This window comes from Agelaius tricolor, unplaced genomic scaffold (assembly GCF_023055355.1).
Source record: "Agelaius tricolor isolate 1412-34295 unplaced genomic scaffold, bAgeTri1.0.p SCAF_30, whole genome shotgun sequence".
Taxonomy (NCBI): domain Eukaryota; kingdom Metazoa; phylum Chordata; class Aves; order Passeriformes; family Icteridae; genus Agelaius; species Agelaius tricolor.
The window spans coordinates 4,401,525-4,423,685 of record NW_027269290.1 but is presented as its reverse complement, the minus strand read 5'-3'; the positions used below and the strand labels follow the sequence as shown (position 1 = coordinate 4,423,685).

The 22,161-nt window shown below is 49.1% G+C and overlaps 2 protein-coding genes across 2 annotated transcripts; one reads left to right on the top strand and one right to left on the bottom strand.

The window, feature by feature from the left end:
* The first annotated feature begins 280 nt into the window (after positions 1–280).
* Positions 281–5,324, top strand: RHEX (regulator of hemoglobinization and erythroid cell expansion). Its single transcript, XM_071450099.1, has 6 exons — positions 281–506; positions 2,159–2,228; positions 2,677–2,765; positions 3,323–3,484; positions 3,801–3,865; positions 4,338–5,324. Exons 2-6 carry the CDS (start codon positions 2,212–2,214, stop codon positions 4,542–4,544), a joined length of 540 nt encoding a protein of 179 aa, XP_071306200.1. The 5' UTR covers positions 281–506; positions 2,159–2,211; the 3' UTR covers positions 4,545–5,324.
* Positions 5,325–7,296: 1,972 nt separating this feature from the next.
* On the bottom strand, positions 7,297–11,298 carry AVPR1B (arginine vasopressin receptor 1B). Its single transcript, XM_071450043.1, has 3 exons — positions 10,489–11,298; positions 9,753–9,897; positions 7,297–7,586 (listed from the first exon to the last, which is right to left on the bottom strand). Exons 1-3 carry the CDS (start codon positions 11,296–11,298, stop codon positions 7,297–7,299), a joined length of 1,245 nt encoding a protein of 414 aa, XP_071306144.1.
* Positions 11,299–22,161: the final 10,863 nt, after the last annotated feature.

The following is a 22,161-nucleotide window of genomic DNA, read 5'->3' as shown; positions in this document are numbered from 1 at the left end:
ATGGAGCCAGGTGGTGGAAAATGCTTCATCCCTGTGCAAAATGTTTGCTTGGAAGCACCCAGAGCTCGTTTTGGGTGGCAGCTGAGTTGAGCTGGGCACAGCTCCCCCAGCACCGCTTGGCTCCAGGGAAGCTCAGCTGAATTTCGGGACAAAGCTGCTGGAAGACAGAGAATTGATGGAGGGGTGCAGCAGCAAAACAGCTGCAGAACAGCAGAGGAACACCCCAAACTATTTAAATGAGGCTGCTGGGCAGAGGGGAGGTGTCATGGAACTCGTGTGGGCTCTGCTTCTGGGGGCAGAGCGTGACCGCATCCGGCACCGCCACGCTGCCAGACCCCGCTCTGCACCCAAATCCTGCTGAAACGGCCCCAAATCCTGCTGAAACAGCCCCAAATCCTGCTGAAACAGCCTCAAATCCTGCTGAAACGGCCCCAAATCCTGCTGCCTGCAGGGCCCCAGCTGCCCCAGGCTGTGGGGAAGGGAAGGTTGGAAAGCTCTGAGCCCAGGTAAGGCCGCGTTGGGCGCCGCGCTCCGGGTGCGATGGCGCAAGAAGCAGAGGGTGCAACAGCGGGAGCAGAGCTGGGCTGGGAATCCCCCTGGGCACATTTTGGTGCCATCCTGAGCTCCAGTGAACCAGCTGGGCCTGGCTCAAGTGGGATTAAAATAATTTGGGGCATTCTAGAGCTTTGACTCACGTTTAGCCGAGTGCAGGTGCCTCAGGTTGACCCTCGCTGCCCGGCCGAGGAGCAGCTCCCTCCAAGCCTTGATTTCAGCATTTTCTTGAGAAAGGGTTGAAGTCCTGGAGGCTGCAGGCTCACAGAAGTCCCCTGAGGCCCCCCAAAAAAGCACATTTGGTGCCAGGCTCTCACTGGTTGCTGTCTCAAATCAGATTTTTTGATACCCACCTGATATCGGTGCCTCCATCTCGCTGTACCCACCTCGGCACAGAAGCTGCTGATAGTTGGATTTGGGGCTTATTTTGCAATTTCCTTTTGAACAGCTCATTTTTCAGATCCTTATCTGCTGCTGCAGCAGCGTCTCCTGCCCCACAGTAGGAAATGAGCCTTTCAACAGTGGCAGCCCTTTGAGAAGGATATTTGGGGACAGATTTATTCAGTAAGGGAGGGGGAAAATATCTGCAAAAAAATGAACTTTCAGCTTGGCAGTCATCAAACTGTTTGCATGAGTGGAATTTTGCAGCAGATTGGGGGTTATCAGGAAAGCTTTTGATGAATTAGGCTCAGAAATGTGTCATAGAGGAAATGATAGAATCTGCTCCACAGGATGGATAATGCCTTTGCTCTATCAATTTATCCATCAGCCTATCAATCAAATTATCATGGCTGCTTTAATCACTGTATCAAAGCCTCAGCTGAAGATCTCTCCCTATCAGCCATTTATAAATAGCAAGTGTATAACACTGAGAGAGGATTTAAAGTGCTTTTTTGCAAGTGAAAGCTCACAAGAGGAGCAGCCCACTGCTATTTTTACAAAATGAACACCCCTATCTTTTATTATAAATCCCTTGAGTGTTATGGCCAGAAGTCCCAAGCCAAGGGGCCCAGCCCAGGCATTGGTGTTTTCTGATTTTCTGCCTTAAACCCTCTTAACCTCAGCAGGATTGAAGCTCTCACAGTAGTAAATCCGAGGTGTTTCAGACACTGAGGTGTTGGAGGGCCTCTGATATTTCTGTCTGGACCTTGACTGATGCAAGAGTCTCACACCAACCCACGACCTTCCTTTGGTTACTTTTTCCATGGATTTTTTTTTTCCTTCATCTTGTAGTTTTCTTCCTTTTTTTTTTTTTTTTTTTGGTGGATTAAAAAGAGAAAAATTTTAAAAAATGAACCATGAGAGAGGATTAAAGCAAGAAGAAGGAGAACAAATTTCAATTCTATTGCGGTGGAGCCCAGAAAGTCCAGACAAGTCTCAGATATGAGCGTGTATAAAGCCATTAATTCAGTGATAAGGGACAGCCTGTGGCTCTGTGAGGGTGTGAACCACAGGGATTCTCACAGGGGGAGGGCTGGGATAAAATAAAAACCCCTTTATTTCACATCTGCAACATCCAACCGCTGCTTTCAAGTGCTGAGCCTGATCTCCAGCTCGTGTGGAGCAGTGTGGGGCTCAGTGGGACCATTTCTTTGGTTGCCACCAGGTCCTGCTGCCTGTCTGTGTCCCCCCAGGCCCTGGAGACACCCCAGCAGGAGGATGAGCCTTTGTGCATGGTGAGTGCAGCACCCTGGGGCACAGAGCCCTTCACAGCCCCCCTGGGACCACTCCAGGCCAGGCTGGACGGGGCTCTGAGCAACCTGGTCTGGCTGAAACTGTCCCTGCTCATGGCAGGGGGTGCCCTTCAAAGGTCCCAACCCATTCCATCATTCCACAATTCTGTAATTCCATCATATCTGTTCATGTCTCTCTCCCCTCCAGCACCACATTCCCCCCATGGGAACTTTTGAAAACCCTTCTGGGGACAGGCCCCAAAAACGAGGGGCAAGAAACTCAAATCATTCTTGAAAACCAAGGCCCTCATTTTGGGCCACGTCACCCCAAAACCAAAAAGCAAAACCAAAAGCTACCAACAAACCTGAGTCTAAAATGTGCCTTGAAGCCATGGCAGGGTTGAAAAAAATTGGTGATTTCAGTGAGACTGAATGGTTTTCTCTTGTTCAGCTGGATTCCTGCTGTGGCCTCAGTTCTCACCTCGATACTCTACCCTCTCCTCTTGCTGGCCTTTTACACCATGCTCAGCAGGAAAATTGGTAATTAAAAAATGGCTTTCCCTGGTGATTTCCTGGTTTGGGTGGGTGTGGGATGGGAAAGGGGCAGGGCAGGGCCGGGCTGGGCTGGCTGTGAGCTGAGATGACATGGGTGACATGGCTGTACACATCAGTGAGGGTTGTACAACCTTGTGTTGCTTCAAAACCATTTTCTTTTATTGCTTTTTTAGTAAAGTGCTGGGGAAATACCAAGAATCAGCTCACAGACTATTAGTTCAGATGAAGCTGTAATTTCTAGCAGGGAATTCTTTCACACCAACTACTGCTCACATTTGCACAGAGCCCAGCTCTGCTTTGGGTCAAAATCATTCCCAAACTTGCAAGAAGAGGTCCTGACACTGTGATTTGTCACTGGAGCCTCTCCTGGTGGGAGAGCAGGGCCCTGGATCATCTCAGGAATTGAACTGATGGATAGGAGCCTGCTCCAGGGCACAGCAATCATTATTTTGGGGTGGGCTGGTTTGAGCTGGGGGTGCTGGAGCAGGGTGGGGTGTGCTGGGCACAGCAGGGACCAGGGCTCACTCTCCTCTTGCTCACAGCCCAGCATTCCTGCAGGATGCAGGTGAGCAGCAGCCCTGGGGAGCACCCCAGCCCTCAGCCCAGCCCAGCTGCAGCCTCAGCACCTGGAGGGGACACAGCACAGCAACAACCTGGGCCACAAAAACAGCCTGGGCCACAAAAACCAGCCCCAGCCTATGCAGGTAAGGGGCTCTGCAGCAATGGGGCATTGTCCTGGCACAGGGATGGGAATTTGTGGGTGGCTTTTGTGTGATGTCTCTTCCTTATGAGCTGTGGACACGCTGGGGTGGGAGAAGGGCCAAGCAGGAGCTGCCTCCTCCTCCCAGCTGGGCTCTCCCTGCCCTTTTCTCCCAGGGAAGTGAGGCTGGGAGGGATCAAACTGAGGCTTTGTGGATCAGAATTTTCACTTCTGAGCATGTTTGCTTTTTCTCCCTTGATCCTTTTTTCCCTTTAACCCTGTGGGGAGTGCTGGGGTGGTAAATGTTTTGTGTTTTTAAGGGAGCAGTGACACATCTTCAGACACCTCAGAGGACTCAGACAACGACAACCCTTCCTGCCCTCAGGTACCACGGGAAAATCATCCCCAGCCCACCTGGTGCTGTGTCCAGCTCTGGAGCAGCATCAGGAGGGGCAAATCCATCAAACCACATTGAAATTCCATAGATAAGGGTTGGGGTGGTTGTTGTCCCCTGTCACATGCAGCGTTCCAGTGTCCTCCATTCAGAGGGAAGCATCCCTGGGCACTTCAGGAAAATTAGGAAGCAAAATCTTCTCTCTGAGGGTGGGCAGGCCCTGGCACAGAGCAGCTGTGGCTGCCCCTGCATCCCTGGCAGTGCCCAAGGCCAGGCTGGATGGGGCTTGGAGCAAACTGGGACAGTGGAGAGTGTCCCTGCCATGGCAGGGGGAATGGGATGGGCATAAAATCCCTTCCAACCCAACCCATTCCATGATTCCCTCAACTGATGCCTGGGCTTGAGATCAAAGGCTCCTGGGTGGCTGCTGGGGCCTGACCTGGGCTTCCTTTTGCTCCTGCAGGGCCGTGGCTCAGAGGCAAACATCAATTACACATCCCTGGTGTTCCCAGGGAAAGGCCCCGAGCCTGGCTCTGCCCTGGACTACGAGAACGTCAAGTCTGGCATGGATTATGTCAACGTGGACCCAAAGAAGAGGAAAACACATTTCTGGCCCTTCTCTAGCCCCAGGGCATCCAAGGCTGTGGAGTACACCGAGGTGAAGCTGTGACACTGCTGTGGAGCTGTGACACTGATGTGAGGCTGTCACACCAGGGTGGAGCTGTCACACCAGGGTGAAGCTGTCACACCAGGGTGCTGCTGCCCAGAGGTGCCCAGAGCCCCCAGCAGCTGCACAGTGGCACTGTCCCCTTCCCCTGGCACTGTCCCCTTCCCCTGGGGCGCTGCCTGGCACGGGCTGCAGCGCTCGTACCACCCCCGCCCGCAGGCACAGCTTCCTTGGCTTTTCCTTAAAGGCTCCACTGTTCCCGAGGGCTGCAGGGTGGGGCAGGGGAAGGCTCCTCCCAGCCAGGCTGGAATCAGCTCTCCACTCCTGTGTCACGGCCCTTTTTCCCCTCATTGCATGAAAGCAAAAAGAAACATCCCCCCCCCTCACCTCTCAAAATGGGAGGGAGATGCATTGATCCTCAAACCTGCACTGAGCTGGCTGGCAGCTCCTCTCAGTGTTGTTGTTTTGCTCATCAGCCTCATAAAATCCTTTCAAATACAATTTTCCCACTGGATTTTCCCTCTCCCTGTCTCCCAGCTTTTGCTTTCCCTGCTTTGTCCCTGCTCCAGGTGCTGGGGTTGGTCTCTCCCCACCTGGGCCTCCTGCTCCTCACTCTGCATTTTGTTACTACTGAATTTTCCAGAAATAAACTTCCAAAGTGCCTGGGAATGGGAATGGTGCCCCAGTGGGAGCTGTGTGAGGGGGATGGAGCTGCTGCCTCCCCTTCCTCAGGGCTGGAGCTGCCCCAAGTGTGTTTTAAATGGGCTCAGTAATGCTGTGATTTAATGAAGGGTTGTGAGACAATTGATTTGGGATTGATCAGTGGCAGGGGGAGCCAGGCACTCCTGCTTTCATGACCTTGTGGTGCAGATCTGGCCCAGCTTGAAGGGCACATGAAGGAAAATGTTCCAAAAACCCCAACAATTCCTGGGTAACGTTGGAAAACCCAGGAGAGGTGTGATTATGGGATTGAAGGTGAGGCCAAAACCAGTGAGAGGAAGCTTCTGAGAAATCTGATTCAGATGCCTGGTGATTAAAAAGTGAAAATATTGAAGATTTCAAAATATTTTCCTCTTAATGTTTTATTTTTACAGCTTTAGCCTGTGATAGTGGAAGGAATAATGCCTGTGGCTCGCAGGGAATTGGGAACCTTCACTGGGACACCTGTACATCACCCACAGCAGCTTTTGAGCTAATGGATGCTCTTTCCTGCCTCATCCATGATTTATTCCTGCACAAAACAGCTCCTGGGAGCAGGGCAGGGGCCAGGCTGGGACTGCAGGGGAACTGAGCTCCTGCTCCCCGAGCCCAGGATAGGTTTGGGCCCCTGATCCTGCAAAATCAGCCAAAAGCAGCAGCAGCAGCAGCGGCAGCAGGGTGAGAGCAGCTCCCTGGGATGCAGCAGATGTTGAGCACAGGATGGGGCTGGGAGCAGAGCTGATGGGAGAGGGCACGGGGGGAGTCAGGATGTGCCCGGCTGAGCTGGAGCAGGGCCAGGGCCGCTCCCAGCAGCTCCTCGGGGGTGCCAGTGCCGCATTTGGGGCACAGCGTGGGGCAGGACAGCTGTGCCCAGCACCAGGGACCCCGCAGCCCCGTCCCTGGCCCGGGGGAGGCGGCAGGGGGGCACTTCCAGGCCAGAGGAGCTCGGCAGCCCCGCGGGGGGACAGCTCTGTCCCCGCTGTCTGCTCGGATGCCAGAGGAGGAAGCGGCGGCGGCGGCTCTGGAGCAGATGGAGCCGCGTTGCCGCCTGCCGTGCCCCGGCTGCTCTGCTGGGAACGCAAAACTCCCGCCCCTCCAGGAGGATTCTGTGGATACAGCATCCCCTGGTCCTGAAAGGTGCAGGATCCCCTGATCCCGAAGGGTGCAGGATCCCCTGATCCCAAAAGGTGCAGGATCCCCTGATCCCGAAAGGTGCAGGATCCCTTGATCCTGAAAGGTGCAGGCTCCCCTGTTTCTGAAGGATGCAGGATCCCTCCCCAGAGGTTGCAGGGTCCCTCCCTGGAGGCTGCAGGATCCCTGATCCCAAAGGATGCAGGATCCCCTGTTTCTGAAGAATGCAGCATCCCCTGATCCCAAAGGATGCAGGATCCCTTGATCCCCCTTGATGCTGCATCCTTTCCCGGAGGTTGCAGGATCCCCTGATCTCAAAGGGTGCAGGATCCTTTCCCAGAGGTTCCAGGATCCCTTCCCAGAGGTTCCAGGGTCCCTCCCCGGAGGTTCCAGGGTCCCTCCCCGCAGGAGAGCATCCAGAAGTTTCCCTAAACGCGGCTGGGGGTGGATGCTGCGGTCAGGCAGCAGCCGGAGGGGCTCTGTCCATCCTCCAGCGCACACAGCAGCGAGGACAAGGCGGACGCGACGCTTTTCTGGGTGAAACATTGCGATTTCTGCAAAACGCGGTGCCACCAGGTGGGGAAAGCCGCGCTCTGCAGCGAGAGCGAGCGGTGGCAGTGTCGCACACCTGGTGCTGTCACACACGGCTCTGTCACACACCTGGCGCTGTCACACACCTGGCAGTGTCACACACCTGGCAGTGTCACACACCTGGCAGTCTCACACCTGGCAGTGTCACACTTGGCACTGCCACACACCTGGCACTGTCACACACCTGGCAGTGTCACACACCTGGCAGTGTCACACACCTGGCACTGTCACACACCTGGCAGTGTCACACACCTGGCAGTGTCACACACCTGGCACTGTCACACACCTGGCACTGTCACACACCTGGCGGTGTCGCAGCTGCCACCGCCGCAGCCTAGAGCGTGCCCGACTCTGTCACAGCCTCGTCGCAGGGCGGGTCCAGCTCCCTGGCGCTGTCCCCGTGCAGGGGGACCCCAGCCTGGTGGCTGTGGCTCAGGATCGTGGTTTTCCTGCTGCACAGGCTCCCGGTGGAGTTGGGTCTGCGCAGCCCGGCCCGGGGGCGGCCCCAGCAGCCCCGGCAGTCCTGCAGGAGGTGCCCGCTGAAGAACAGGTAGATCCAGGGGTTGCAGCAGCTGCTGAGGCTGGCCAGCAGCATGGTGATGCTGAAAGCCACGTTGGTGGACTCTGGCGAGGCAAGAGAGAGAGATGAAACATCCCCAGGGGCTGGGCAAGGTCGGGGAGGGCAGTGGGCAGGAGCTGGGGGCTCACATTCCTGTCCCACTGGCATTGCTGGGAGATGGAAAGCTGGCAGAGCCAGAACCCTCCAGGTTCTGCAGAGCCAAAATCCTCCAGGTTCTGCAGAGCCAGAATCATCCCAGTTCTGCAGAGCCAAAATCCTCCAGGTTCTGCAGAGCCAGAATCATCCCAGTTCTGCAGAGCCAGAGCCCTCCAGGTTCTGCAGTGCCAGAATCCTCCAGGTTCTGCAGAGCCAGAACCCTCCAGGTTCTGCAGTGCCAGAACTCTCCAGGTTCTGCAGAGCCAGAATCATCCCAGTTCTGCAGAGCCAGAGCCCTCCAGGTTCTGCAGAGCCAGAACTCTCCAGGTTCTGCAGAGCCAGAACTCTCCAGGTTCTACAGAACCAGAATTCTCCAGGTTCTGCAGAGCCAGAGCCCTCCAGGTTCTGCAGAGCCAGAACTCTCCAGGTTCTGCAGAGCCAGAACTCTCCAGGTTCTGCAGAGCCAGAGCCCTCCAGGTTATACAGAACCAGAACTCTCCAGGTTCTACAGAACCAGAACTCTCCAGGTTCTGCAGAGCCAGAACTCTCCAGGTTCTGCAGAGCCAGAGCCCTCCAGGTTCTGCAGAGCCAGAGCCCTCCAGGTTCTGCAGAGCCAATGTGCTGGAGCACATCCTCTGAGAGCTGAGGCCCAGCAGCTTCTGGGCTTTCCTTCAGCCTCTCTGCTGCCCAAAGCATCCCCCAGAGGATTTTCAATCTTGGGTGAAGTCCCTTTTTCTGGTAGTAGTGCTGCTTCAGTATTTAGGAAAACTACTGAAGATTTACAGGGGAAAAAATTCAACATATGAACTCAGAAATCCACTTCTGAAACCTCTGAAAATTCCAAGAGGAGAGGAAAGACACACATGGCAAAGATGTCTTTGCACATCCCTGTGGATGATGGCCAGAAATCATCACTTCTCAGGGTTTTTTTCTGGTGGAAAGAGTTATTTGACTCTGAAAATTGTATTTTATACATTTACAGGGCAGGAAATCTGTGTTGTATTTGATACATTTATAAGGAATTTTAGGAAGGAGGAAATTTTATGCATTGCAGAGAAGGAAACCTGTAGCCTTCCCCATGATTTTTATAATTTTTATATATATTTTTTTTTTTAATCTGTAAAATCCCCATGATTTTTATCATGTAAAAATCTGTAGCCTTCCCCATGATTTTTATAATTTTTATATTTTTATATTTTATTTTTTGTATTTTTGCATTTAAAAAAAATCTGTAAAATCCCCATGATTTTTATCATGTAGAAATTGGTAGCCTTCCCCATAATTTTTATCATGTAAAAACCTCTAGCCTTCCCCATGATTTTTATAATTTTTAGATTTATATATTTTATTTTTATATTTTTGTATTTTTTTAAAAAAAATCTGTAAAATCCCCATGCTCTTTATCATGTAAAAATCTGTAAAATGCCCATGATTTTTATAATGTAAAAACCTCTAGCCTTCCCCATGATTTTTATAATGTAAAAACCTGTAGCCTTCCCCATGATTTTTATAATTTTTATATTTTTATATATTTTTTTAAATCTGTAAAATCCCCATGATTTTTATCATGTAAAAACCTGTAGCCTTCCCCATAATTTTTATATTTTTATATTTTTATATTTTATTTTTATATTTTTGCATTTCTAAAAAAAAAATCTGTAAAGTCCCCATGATTTTTATAATGTAAAAACCTGTAGCCTTCCACATGATTTTTATAATTTTTATATTTTTATATTTTTATATTTTTTTTAAATCTGTAAAATCCCCATGATTTTTATCATGTAAAAATCTATAGCCTTCCCCATGATTTTTGTAATGTAAAAACCTGTAGCCTTCCCCATGATTTTTATAATTTCTATAATTTATATATATAGATTTTTTTTTTAATCTGTAAAATCCCCACGCTTTTCATCATGCAAAAATCCCTAAAATCCCCACGATTTGTACCATGTAAAAACCCGTAGCCTCCCCATTTATTTTTAAATGCCAACACGCCATCCGTCTCTTCTTGTTCCAAACCCAGCTGCATTCCCGGCACTCCCAGGGCTCCGTGCCCCACTCCCCTCGGCACTCACCATCATCAGGAGCATCCTGGTCCCACACTGACCACATCTGCACGCTGAAGAAGGGCGCCCAGCAGGTGACGTAGGCGGCCACGATGACGAAGGTCATCTTCACCGTGCGGATCTTGGCGCGGGAGATGGTGCGCACGCTGCTCACCTGTTGCAGTGTGATTTCTTGTCTCACCTATCCCAGCCTCTCAGGTGTGCCAACCTTCCCCCTGCCACTTTGCCTTCCTGCTAAGAGCTGCCCATCAATCTTGACATTCCAGCAAGGGCGTGGTGTGGTTGGCAGAAGCTCAAAAGATGCCCTCAGGTCTGGGCTCATTGGCCTGTCCAGGTGTCTGTATCCCTTGAGCCTTCCCCTCCTCACACCTGGTTGGCCCTCACCTGTCCCTCCTGCTCCCCCTGTCCCCAGGGCTTTAAAGGACACGAGACCATGCGCCCAGGGTTCTATTGGGAGCTGTTACCATGTTCAGAGGTCTACTATGCTGAAATAAAACTCTGGATTAAGACTCTACGATAGAACCCGCTCTTTTCTCTTCACCATCCCCTGAACCTTTTCCACCAGAGGTAAACTGAGTTCCTACTTTGCCTGGATTTGTTCTGGGTGCCCAGCTGCAGCACCCAGCCGGCCAAAGGTATCTCTGAGGTAAAACCCCACAGCTGCTGCCTTTGGCCCAGCAGCGAGGGCCAGACAAAGCCAGGCACCCCACACCTGGAAACATCAGGATTAATATTCTATACTCACCCTCGAGGGCTGCCCAACCTTCCCTGCAGGGCTGGCACCACCAGGGGCACCCACCGCGGCTCCCCCCGTGCCAAGGGCCCCGCTCTGGGTCTTGCCCTTGAGGTTCTTGCAGATCTCGTGGCAGATGAGGCTGTAGCAGACGCTGAGGACGCCCACGGGCAGCACGAAGATGCACAGCGTGGTCCAGGTGACGTAGGCGCGCGCTCCCCACGGGTACCCAAAATCCGCCCAGCAATCCAGCACCCCCGAGCCGGGGCGCACCTCCCGCAGGGAGAAGATGAACACCTGGGGCAGGCTGAGCAGGCAGCTGAGCAGCCAGGTGAGCCCGATCATGGTGTAAGCCTGGCGGCTGGGCTGCTGCAGCGACTGCAGGGGGTGGCACACGGCCAGGTAGCGGTCCAGGGTCATCACCATCAGCATGTAGGTGGAGGCGAACATGCTGAGCACCTGCAGGTACTTGACGGCCCTGCAGAGGGGGTCGGGCCCCAGGAAGCGGTAGGTGACCTTCCAGAGGAGCTGCGGCAGCACCTGGAACAGCGCCACGCCCAGGTCGCTCAGCCCCAGGTGGAGGATGAAGAGGTGCATGCGGCTCATCTTCCTCCTCAGCCGGTACATGGCCAGCAGCACGCCCAGGTTGCCCACGGTGGCCACGGCCAGGATGGTGCCCAGCACCCCCACCTCAGCCTTGGCCAGCTCCTCGTCCCGGGTGTGCAGCACCGTCAGGTTGGGGTGCCCTGCCAGGCTCAGCAGCCCCTGGCCGTGCCCAGGTGGGCTCTGCTGGGAGCCGTTCCAGCCCCAGCCCGGCTCCATCCCCCTGGGAGGCTCTGCAGGAGCACAGAGCTCCAAGGCTCCTCTCTGATGTCCTGCTGTCCCTTCCCTGTTTCTCCTGAGCTCCAGCTCCTCTGCCCCAGGGCTGGGTTTTATCCCTCCTGGTGTCCCCAGGCTGGGTTTATTACCCTGCCAGGTTCTTCTCGATGTCCCTAGGCTGGCTTTTACCCCTGCCAGGGCTCTCCCCGATGTCCCCAGGCTGGGTTTTACCCCAGCAGGTCCCTCCTGGTGTCCCCAGGCTGGGTTTTACCCCTGCCAGGTCACTCCCCAGTGTCCCCAGGCTGGGTTTATTACCCTGCCAGATTCTTCCCCATGTCCCTGTGCTGGATTTTTTTATCCTGCCAGGTCCCTCCCGGTGTCCCCAGGCTGGGTTTTACCCCAGCAGGTCCCCCCCCGGCTGGGGGGCTGGATGTGCCTCCTCCAGCAGTCCCCAGCACTGGGACAGGTTGTCACCTGTCACACTAACTCTGCATTAGGCAGCTGCAGTTCCCTCTCTGCCTGGGCTGAAAATATTCCTGTGGAGCAGAGAGGTGCAAGAACCCCTGGTTCAGCCCTTGATAGTTCTCTTGTCTGCACTGAGAATTCCCAAATCCCTGCTTCAGTCCTTGATAGTTCTCTTGTCTGCACTGAGAATTCCCAAATCCCTGCTTCAGTCCTTGATAGTTCATTGAACATTCCCAAATCCCTGGTTCAGTCCTTGATAGTTCACTGAACATTCCCAAATCCCTGCTTCAGCCCTTGATAGTTCTCTTGTCTGCACTGAGAATTCCCAAATCCCTGGTTCAACCCTTGATAGTTCACTTCTCTGCACTGAGAATTCCCAAATCCCTGGTTCAGTCCTTGATAGTTCTCTTCACTCAACATTCCCAAATCCCTGCTTCAGCCCTTGATATTCCTCTCATTCCCACAAAACCTTCCCACATCCCTGCTTCTCCCTGCACTGCTCACCCTGTGCATCCCCTGTGCAGGTAAATCCGAAGGCAAAGAGAAATTCTCCCTAAAAGCAGCAGCAAACTCTACAGAGGCTGCCTCCCTTTGGCTTTTCGTCCCCAGGCCAGCAGCCAGGTGAGCAGCGTGTCCCAGCCCTGGCCGCAGGTGTCCCCAGGCTGGGTTTTATATCCTGGCAGGTCCCTCCCCGATGTCCCTGTGTGTCAGCACCGTCCCTCCCTGGGATGGGTTTCTGGCAGATCCCTCCCCCATGTCCCCAAGCTGGATTTTTTAACCTGGCAGGTCCCTCCCAGTGTCCCTAGGCTGGGTTTTACCCCTGCCAGGACCCTCCTGATGTCCCCAGGCTGGGTTTTATCCCTGCCAGGACCCTTCTGATGTCCCCAAGCTGGGTTTTACCCCTGCCAGAACCCTCCCAGTGTCCCCTGGTTGGGTTTTACCCCTGCCAGGTCCCTCCCCAATGTCCCCGTGTGTGAGCTCTGTTCCCAGGCTGGGTTTTGCCCCTGCCAGGTCCCTCCTGATGTCCCCAGGCTGGGTTTTATCCCTGCCAGGACCCTCCCAGTGTCCCCAGGCTGGGTTTTATCCCTGCCAGGACCCTCCTGATGTCCCCAAGCTGGGTTTTACCCTTGCCAGGACCCTCCTGGTGTCCCCAAGCTGGGTTTTGTCCCTGCCAGGACCTTCCCGATGTCCCCTGGTTGGGTTTTACCCCTGCCAGGACCCTCCCAGTGTCCCCTGGTTGGGTTTTATCCCTGCCAGGACCCTCCCAGTGTCCCCAGGCTGGGTTTTATCCCTGCCAGGACCCTCCTGATGTCCCCAAGCTGGGTTTTACCCTTGCCAGGACCCTCCTGGTGTCCCCAAGCTGGGTTTTGTCCCTGCCAGGACCTTCCCGATGTCCCCTGGTTGGGTTTTACCCCTGCCAGGACCCTCCCAGTGTCCCCAGGCTGGGTTTTACCCCTGCCAGGTCCCTCCCCAATGTCCCCGTGTGTGAGCTCTGTTCCCAGGCTGGGTTTTGCCTCTGCCAGGACCCTCCTGATGTCCCCTGGTTGGGTTTTACCCCTGCCAGGTCCCTCCCGGTGTCCCCTGGTTGGGTTTTATCCCTGCCAGGTCCCTCCCGGTGTCCCCTGGTTGGGTTTTATCCCTGCCAGGACCCTCCCCAATGTCCCCATGTGTGAGCTCTGTTCCCAGGCTGGGTTTTGCCCCTGCCAGGACCCTCCTGGTGTTCCCAGGCTGGGTTTTGCCCCTGCCAGGACCCTCCTGATGTCCCCAAGCTGGGTTTTTTTACCCTGCCAGATCCCTCCCAGGGAATGGAGATTTTTGGGAGGAATTTGAATGGGTTAAAGATGGGAATTTAGATATTTTTTTTTTTTTTTAGATGATGTGATTTATTTCTTAAATTTTCTACGTAGATGGGAAGGGTGAGTTTGGTTCACATTTTTATTGTGTGGTTCAGGAGGTCCCAAGATCCTTAGTTGTAAGGCCTTTTAAGGATTTATTGACTAATAAAACATTGTTAATAAGGATATTTATGCTTTAATTTTTAATGTAATCTTTAATTATTTTTAATTTTTAAATTTAATTTTTAATTTAATCTTTAAATATTCAATTTTAAAATATTTAGTTGTATGGATTTATGTTATAATGTAAGTTTTCTCAGTTAATCATGTTATGACACACAAACCTATAGTACTGTATTCTAAACTTTTTATAATTATTTTTATTTTTTTATATCTCAAACTCCAAAACTCTAAACCTTCTTCTTCTAAATTTAACGTGTTTCTGTTTTAAACTATAAATCCACATTCTTGCTTCTAATACCTAAGTTTGGAAGCTTTTTTCAAAGTCTTAGATCAAATCCTGTGTTTAATTCTGAGCTTTGGTTTACAGGCCCAAAGTTCTGAGAATTCCCTGGATTTCAGATTCCAGCAGATGGGGATTGTCCCTGAGACACAGCAGAAGCCTAAATTCTCTTGTTTTCCTCCATCTGGCACAAAATCACCCCAAAAATGGGGAGTGAGGTTCTGCCCAGCCACAGGTCGCCAAAATTTACCCCATTTTTTTCCAAAACCTGGGAAAAAAAATCCAAAAACCAAATTCTAAAACCTGGGAAAAAAAAATCCTTTTCCCCCCAAAACCTGGAAAAAAATCCTGGGTTTTTTTTTTTAAACCTGGGGAAAAAAATCCTTGGAAAAGACAAAATTGGTGGGGAGAAAGGAGCTGGAGATGTCCCAGGTTTTGTGCAAGGCTGGCTGGGAGCTGAGGGAAAGGGGCTGGACAGTGGGATGAGGGAAAATGGTGTAAAAAATTTGGATTTTTTTTTCCTTCTCCAGTGGGGAAATGGGGATTTATTATTTTTTTTCCAGTGGGGAAAAATCCAGGTGAGTGTGGAGCTGAAAGGCTCCTGGATTTCACCTTCCTGAGAATTTGGGCATCTCCTCACCCTCCCTTCTGTCCACACAATTCCACTTCTGTTTGGCAACATCCATCCTTTGTTTTCCCTGCTGGTTTCTAAATTATGGCAAGAAGAAGTGAAATTCATCTATTTTCAGCCCTTTTTTCCCTTTCTCTGTGAGGAAAAGATGATCCAAAAATCCAAAATGATCCAAAAAAATCACCTGGTGTGGCTTTTATCCCGCCTGGCGTGTGCTGGACACGGCTCTGCTATCCCATGGAAATTCCCTGTACAAAATCTGTTATTTGCTGAATAAATTTGCAGATCACCTCTAATAACCCTAAATGAGCTCAGTTTGTGTCTAATTAAAAGAGATTCATCCTTATGAGGCCCTGTGGATGTAAAGCACCTATCAGAGGGTGCCTGGTGGAGGTGCTGTGCATGGGAAGGGCTTTGGTGGATAATTTGATTTTCTGTGGTTGGGATCAGCTGTCTGATTTTCAGCGAGATTAATAGAGGGCAGTGTGGGAAAAAACCCAACCTTACAAAGCAGAGAAAAGCTGAGATGGAAGGGCAGAACCTGCAGAGAGGAAGAAACACTGAGAGGGTTTTGAGGGCAAAGTTTTTGGGGTTTTTTTGGGGTTTTTTTTTCTGGCAGGATTTTGGTTTGGGAGCAATTCCCTTGCAGTCAGAGCTTTTACTCCAGATTTTCCTGAGTTTAGTTACAAGGAGAATTCTTTTCCAAGGGAAAAGAAAGCTGAGCTAATTTTTTGTTGTTTGTTTGTTTAGAGGAAAATGAAGCTAATTCCCAACTAAACCACCCCCTTAGAACTTGGAAATTCAATTTTCTTTAGGGGGAGAGATGTCACCACAGGAAAGAATTTTTTTTTTTGTTTTTCTTTTTGAGCAGATGGAATGGAAAATAAACTCATTTTCTTTTGTGGGTTTGCTGAACATTCTGAGGCACCAGCAGCAGCTCCTGGGCTTCAGCACCACCAGGGTTGGCATTTCCAGCATGGAATTCCTGCCTGAGGGATTGTTCCAGCCTGGGCTGTTCCCCCTTGGGAGCAGGGGCTGGGGGAGCTGTGGGATGAGGAAAATCCCTGCAGGTTTTGGGCCATGCATTTTGGATGTCCAGGGAGAGCCCCTGGGCAGGGTTGGGGTAAATTCCAGCCTGGAATTTACAGGAATTTGCAGGGTTGAGCCCTGAAATGGGGGAAAAATTAAAAATTACTGGGAGCCCTCCCTGACCCCTGGGAGAGGCTCAGGGCCCCCAGCACTGCATTTCCAGGCTCTAAATTTGGTTTATCAGGGTAACAATGTGTCACTGTCACATTTCCTGCAAAAATCTCCTGGCCAGGTTTTCTTCTCCTGGGAAGCTGAGAAGCCTCAGAGAGAAATGAAACCAATAATTATTGATTTGCTTCTCCTGTGTTTGGCTGCTTTGAAATGTGGTCTGGAGATTGTTTATCCAACAGGTGAGTGTTTGATTGGTTTCATGTGAATTGTTTTTAATTAATGACCAATCATAGTCCAGCTGTGTCAGACTCTGAGGAGTCAGTCACGAGTTATATAATATATATAATTACATATATATAATATATATTATATATATATTATATTATTATATATATTATATTATATTATATATATTGTTTATATAATATTATATATTATATATAATATTATATAATATATATATTATATATTATATATATTATAATCTCCATTATTTTCTATTCCATTTTTTTCATTATTTTTGTTCTTGTTAAACCTTCTGTCTGTATCCTTCTCTTTCTTAAGTATAGTTTTAGTATAGCATAATATAATATAGTATAATATAGTATAATATTGTATAATATAGTATAATATAGTATAGTATAATATAGTATAGTATAATATAGTATAGTATAATATAGTATAGTATAATATAATATATAATATAGTATAATATATTATATAGTATAGTATAATATAATATATAAGATAATATATTATAATATGATATATTATATAGTATAATATATAAATAATATATTATATAGTATAATATATATATAATATAAAATTAAAATAATATAAAAAGAATAGAAAATAAAATTAAAATATAATATTAAAAATATATAATATAACAACAAATCAGCCTTCTAAGAACATGAAATCAAATTCTCATCTCTCCCCTCATCCTGGGGACCCTCACAAACTCAACCACAGTGCATTGTACTCTCATTTTTGCAGCTCTAGGTCCCAGCACAGCACAGAAAATGCTGCTCCTGCTCAGCTGGCACCCTGAGCTCATTGTGGGCAGCACAGGCAGGGGTTTTGGGATTGCTAAATCACTTGGCACAGCACCTGGTGACTTTGTTCTGTGGGCAGCTTGCTGGTTAAATAAATAAAATCTGCTGGCTCGGGTTTATGTGCTGCCCTGGCCGCCTTCTCAACACAAATATTTCATTTGTGGTGTGTGATGCTGTTAAATTTTATTGCTGACAGCACGGAGAAGGCTTGGGCTGCCTTTAGCATTTAATCACGGAAATGTTTTCTGTGGTTCAGGTCAGGAAAAGCCAGATTTGGTCATTTTCTGCTGCTTCAGATGCCATAAAATTAATGGTGTTGCAACTATCCTGGGCTTGTCTCCTTGGGAAGGCTGAGGGCAGTAATGAGGGCTGGGAATTCCTGCTATCTCCTGTTCTATTAAATGCCAATTTCTGTCAAAATGAAGCCATGGATGGGCTCCCCCTCCACCTCCTGCAAACATAAACTGCTGAATCTTTAAAGCCCAACTCGCTCTTGCTGTTGACCTGTCTTTTGTCCTTTTTTTCCCACTCGAATTTGGACAATTTGGATGCTGAAATCTTGATGGAATTCTCATTTTTGTTCGTGGCTTGCAATGTTTGTGAAGTCAGGAAATCGCTTTGTGGGATCTGTCTGGGGGGGGACAAATTTCATGAACCAAGGAATGTGAGATTTGGGGGGTCTAAAAGGATTCCAACCAGTCCTGTTCCATCCCAAAACCTCAGGAAATGCCCCAAAAATGTTAAATTGCCTCTAAATATTCACCTGGGACTGAAGAGGAGCTTCTAGCATTTAAAGCCAGAAGTGAAACCTTTTTCAACCTCACCTTTTCCAGCCTCACCCCGTTCCCTCATTCAGATTTGGGTTTTTTCCACTTAATTAAAACCCCTGCTCCTTATTAATGTATTAGAGAGCATAAATAAATCTGCTGAGCACATGGGGAGTGCCCCAGAGCGGGGCCTGCTGGGCAGAAGGAGAATTTTCATGGAAAATCCATGGGAAGCTGTGAAAACTGGCAAGAAGAGCAACAAAAGCTGGCAGGGCTTGTGCCAAAAATTGCATTTTAAAGGATGGGGGCCCAAAATGTTGCCTTGAACATCAGCTGAGCTGGGGGTTTAAAACATCCCTCCCCTCATCCTGCCTGCTCTTCCTGATGTTTGGGACAGCCCAGGCCACCCAAACACCCCAAAATCTCCCCAAATCATCCCCAAAATCACAGGTGGAACCCCAGAGACCCCACTGACCCCACAGCAGTGGGGTTTGGAGCCTCCTGGGCCTGGCACAGCCTGTGCTGATCCAGAAAATCCAATCCCAGGCTGGTGAAGAACATCAGGATCTTCTTGTTGAATAAAACAAATCCAAACCCAGGCTGTCCTTGCAGCTGATAATAAATACAACTCCATAAAATAATAATAATAAATATAATAATAAATATAACAATAAAAAATAATAATAATTAATATCGCAGGCTGTCCTTGCAGCTGATAATAAATACAACTCCATAAAATAATAATAATAAAAATAAAAATAAAAATAATAATAATAATAAAAAATATCGCAGGCTGTCCTTGCAGCTGACAATAAACACAACTCAATAATAATAATAATAATAATAATAATAATAATAATAATAATAATAATAATAATAAATCCAATCCCAGGCTGTCCTTGCAGCTGACAATAAATACAACTCCATTTAAAAAAATAATTTAAAAAAAATAATAATAACTCCATCAGACTTCACCTTTTCCTTCTTGTTTTGTTGGATATTTTCATTTTGCCCCACATGAGTGGAAACCTGCATAAAGAGAGGCAACTGCCAGAGGTAAAATTGAAGCTCCAGGAGTTCAAGATAGCAAATTACTTGTTTATCATCCTTAAGCTCTCCCTGTTGGTTTCCTCGTGTGGCCAGGGATGTTTAAAGACTTTGGTAGCTGTGAAATGCTTCAATTTCCTCCCCTGCTCCCTCATCTCCTTTCGCTGTTACCATCATTAGCATTTAAAAACCAGACACAGCTTTACAACCTTAAAATCAATAATGGAAAAAAAAAAGAGAGCAACAACCAAAATTGCATTTCAAGGCTGGAAATAAATGGCTTTTTCCTGTCCTCTGCTGTGTGTGTGGACAGACAGAGGGGAAAGGAGAATTCACCTGGGCCAGAATTCCCAGCCAGGTACAGTGGCCAGGCTGGAAAAGCTGTTTAGGACCTGGAAATTGCAGGTAAATACAAAGGGAAAGAGAAATTGTCCTCAAAAGCAGCAGGAAACTGCACATCCCTTTGGCTTTTCATCTCAAGGAGGGCAGCCAGGCCTGTCCCAGCCCTGTGTACCCTGGCAGGTACAAAAATAGGCAGTGAAAATCTGAATGGTGCATGAGATGTTCACTTTGAGTGAAAATCTGATTTGTGCATGAGATTTTCAGTGAAAATCTGATTTGTGCATGAGATTTTTAGTGAAAATCTGATTTGCTGATGTTCAGAGATGTTCATTTTCAGTGAAAATCTGATTTGTACATGAGATGTTCAGTGAAAATCTGATTTGTGCATGAGATGTTCACTTTGAGTGAAAATCTGATTTGTGCATGAGATTTTTAGTGAAAATCTGACTTGTAGATGTTCAGAGATGTTCGTTTTCAGTGAAAATCTGATTTGTACATGAGATGTTCATTTTTAGTGAAAATCTGATTTGTGCATGAGATGTTCAGTGAAAATCTGATTTGTACACGAGATGTTCACTTTCAGTGAAAATCTAATTTGTACATGAGATTTTCAGTGAAAATCTGATTTGTACACGAGATGTTCACTTTCAGTGAAAATCTGATTTGTACATGAGATTTTTAGTGAAAATCTGATTTGTAGATGGTTATAGATGTTCAGTTTTAGTGAAAATCTGATTTGTACATGAGATTTTTCAGGCCCTACAGCCCGGAGAGATGGGTTGGTTTGTGATTTGTTTGGTTGTGATGGGTTGGTTTGTGATTTTTTTTCATTGAGAGATGAAAGAAACAATGGGGGAAAACCTTAAATTCCATTAAGAATTAAAAATGAAAAGGGAGGGTTGTACATTAGAGGGCAATCTTTGGGACCAGGCATTTTGGGAAGTCTGAACCTCTCAGGTACCTCAGCCAATGGGGAAAAACCCCTAAATTCCATAAGAATTAAAAACCAAAAGGCAGGGTTATAAATTTGAGGGAAATGTTTGGGATCAGGCATTTTGGGAAGTCTGAACCTCTCAGGTACCTCAGCCAATGGGGAAAAACCCTAAATTCTGTAAGAATTAAAAATGCAAAGGGAGGGTTATGCATTAGAGGGGAACCTCTGGTATCAGGTGTTTTGGGAAGTCTGAACCTTTCAGGTACCTCAGAAATGGGGAAAGAGAGAGGGAAATTGGGATAAAAAGGAGGCTGCATCCTCCAAAAGTCTGAGAGATCCCAAGGGAATGCCCCATGGCCTCTCCCTTTATTGGAATAAATTCAAAGGACTCCTCTGTCTCCTTTTTGGGCACAAACCTCTGCTGTTTGTGGGTTAATTCTCCTGACACCGTGACTGACCCCAGCTCTGCTCTGCCTCCCCTTCCCCTCCTTCCCTGATGGGAATTCCGTGGTTATTCCAACCCCATCACCCTGCAGGCAGCAGAGGCAGCATCAGGGCTGGGAGAGGAGAGGAGCAGTGGATTGGGGATGGTGAAAGGTGGGGAAATGGGGATTGGGGATGGTGAAATGTGGGGAAATGGGGATTGGGGATTGGGGATGGTGAATGGGAAATGGGGATGGTGAAAGGTGGGGAAATGGGGATTGGGGATGGTCAGTGGTGGGGAAATGGGGATTGGGGATGGTGAAATGTGGGGAAATGGGGACTGGGGATTGGGGATGGTGAAAGGTGGGGAAATGGGGATTGGGAATTGGGGATGGTGAAAGGTGGGGAAATGGGAAATGGGGATTGGGGATGGTGAAATGTGGGGAAATGGGGATTGGGGATGGTGAAATGTGGGGAAATGGGGATTGGGGATGGTGAAATGTGGGGAAATGGGAAATGGGGATTGGGGATGGTGAATGGTGGGGAAATGGGGATTGGGGATGGTGAAATGTGGGGAAATGGGGATTTGGGATGGTGAATGGTGGGGAAATGGGGATTGGGGATGGTCAATGGTGGGGAAATGGGGATTGGGGATGGTGAAATGTGGGGAAATGGGAAATGGGGATTCCTCTGCAGAATCTGGGCTCACCCTGCCAGGCAAAGTTCAAGGCTCGGTTATGAGAGGCTGTTCTCCCCTCTTTGAGGCTCCATCCCAGAGAAAACACAGCCAAGCTGGAGAGCACCAGCGGTTTTGGGGACAGGTGACCCCTACCCAAGACCCCTCCCCTGATCCCCCAAGCTGCTGCACCAAGGTTTTGTTTGGAAATGGGCACCAGGAGTTAAAATCCAAATTATTGGATCCAAATTAAGGGCACCAGGAGTTAAAATCCAAATTATTGGATCCAAATTAAGGGCACCAGGAGTTAAAATCCAAATTACTGGATCCAAATTAAGGGCTCCAAGGAGCCCTTCCCTGCTCCCATCCACCCCCCTGCCTGTCCCTGGGGAGAACAGAGGAGTTAATCCTCAATCTGCTCCCATCTGGGCTGCCTGGCAGGGCAGTTAATGCTCCTTAATCCCCTGCCAGGCTGAGGTGTCTGAGCAGAAGGTGACAAAGTACAGCGGGGGCACAGAGAGTCCTGCGGGGAGGGCTGGGCCAGCTGGGGACAGGGACAGGGACAGGAACCTGTGGGGACCAGCCCTGGGGAAAGGGGAAGGTTTAGGAACATGTGGGACCAGCTCTGGGGAAAGGAAAAGGTTTAGGAACATGTGGGAGCAGCCCTGGGGAAGGGGTTAGGAATGTGTGGGACCAGCCCTGGGGACAGAAAATGGGTTAGGAACGTGTGGGAGCAGCCCTGAGGAAAGGAAAGGGGTCAGGAACCTGTGGGGTTAAGGACAGAAACGTGTGGGGCCAACCCTAGGGAAAGGGAAAGGGTTAGGAACATGTGGGAGCAGGTCTGGGGAAAGAAAAGGGGTCAGGAACCTGTGGAACCAGCCCTGGGGAAAAGGAAGGGACAGGAACCTGTGGGGTCAGGGGAAGGAACATGTGGGACCAGCTCTGGTGGAAGAAAATGGGTTTGGAGCATGTGGGATCAGCCCTGGGGAAGGGAAAGGGTTGGGAACATGTGGGATCAGCCTTGG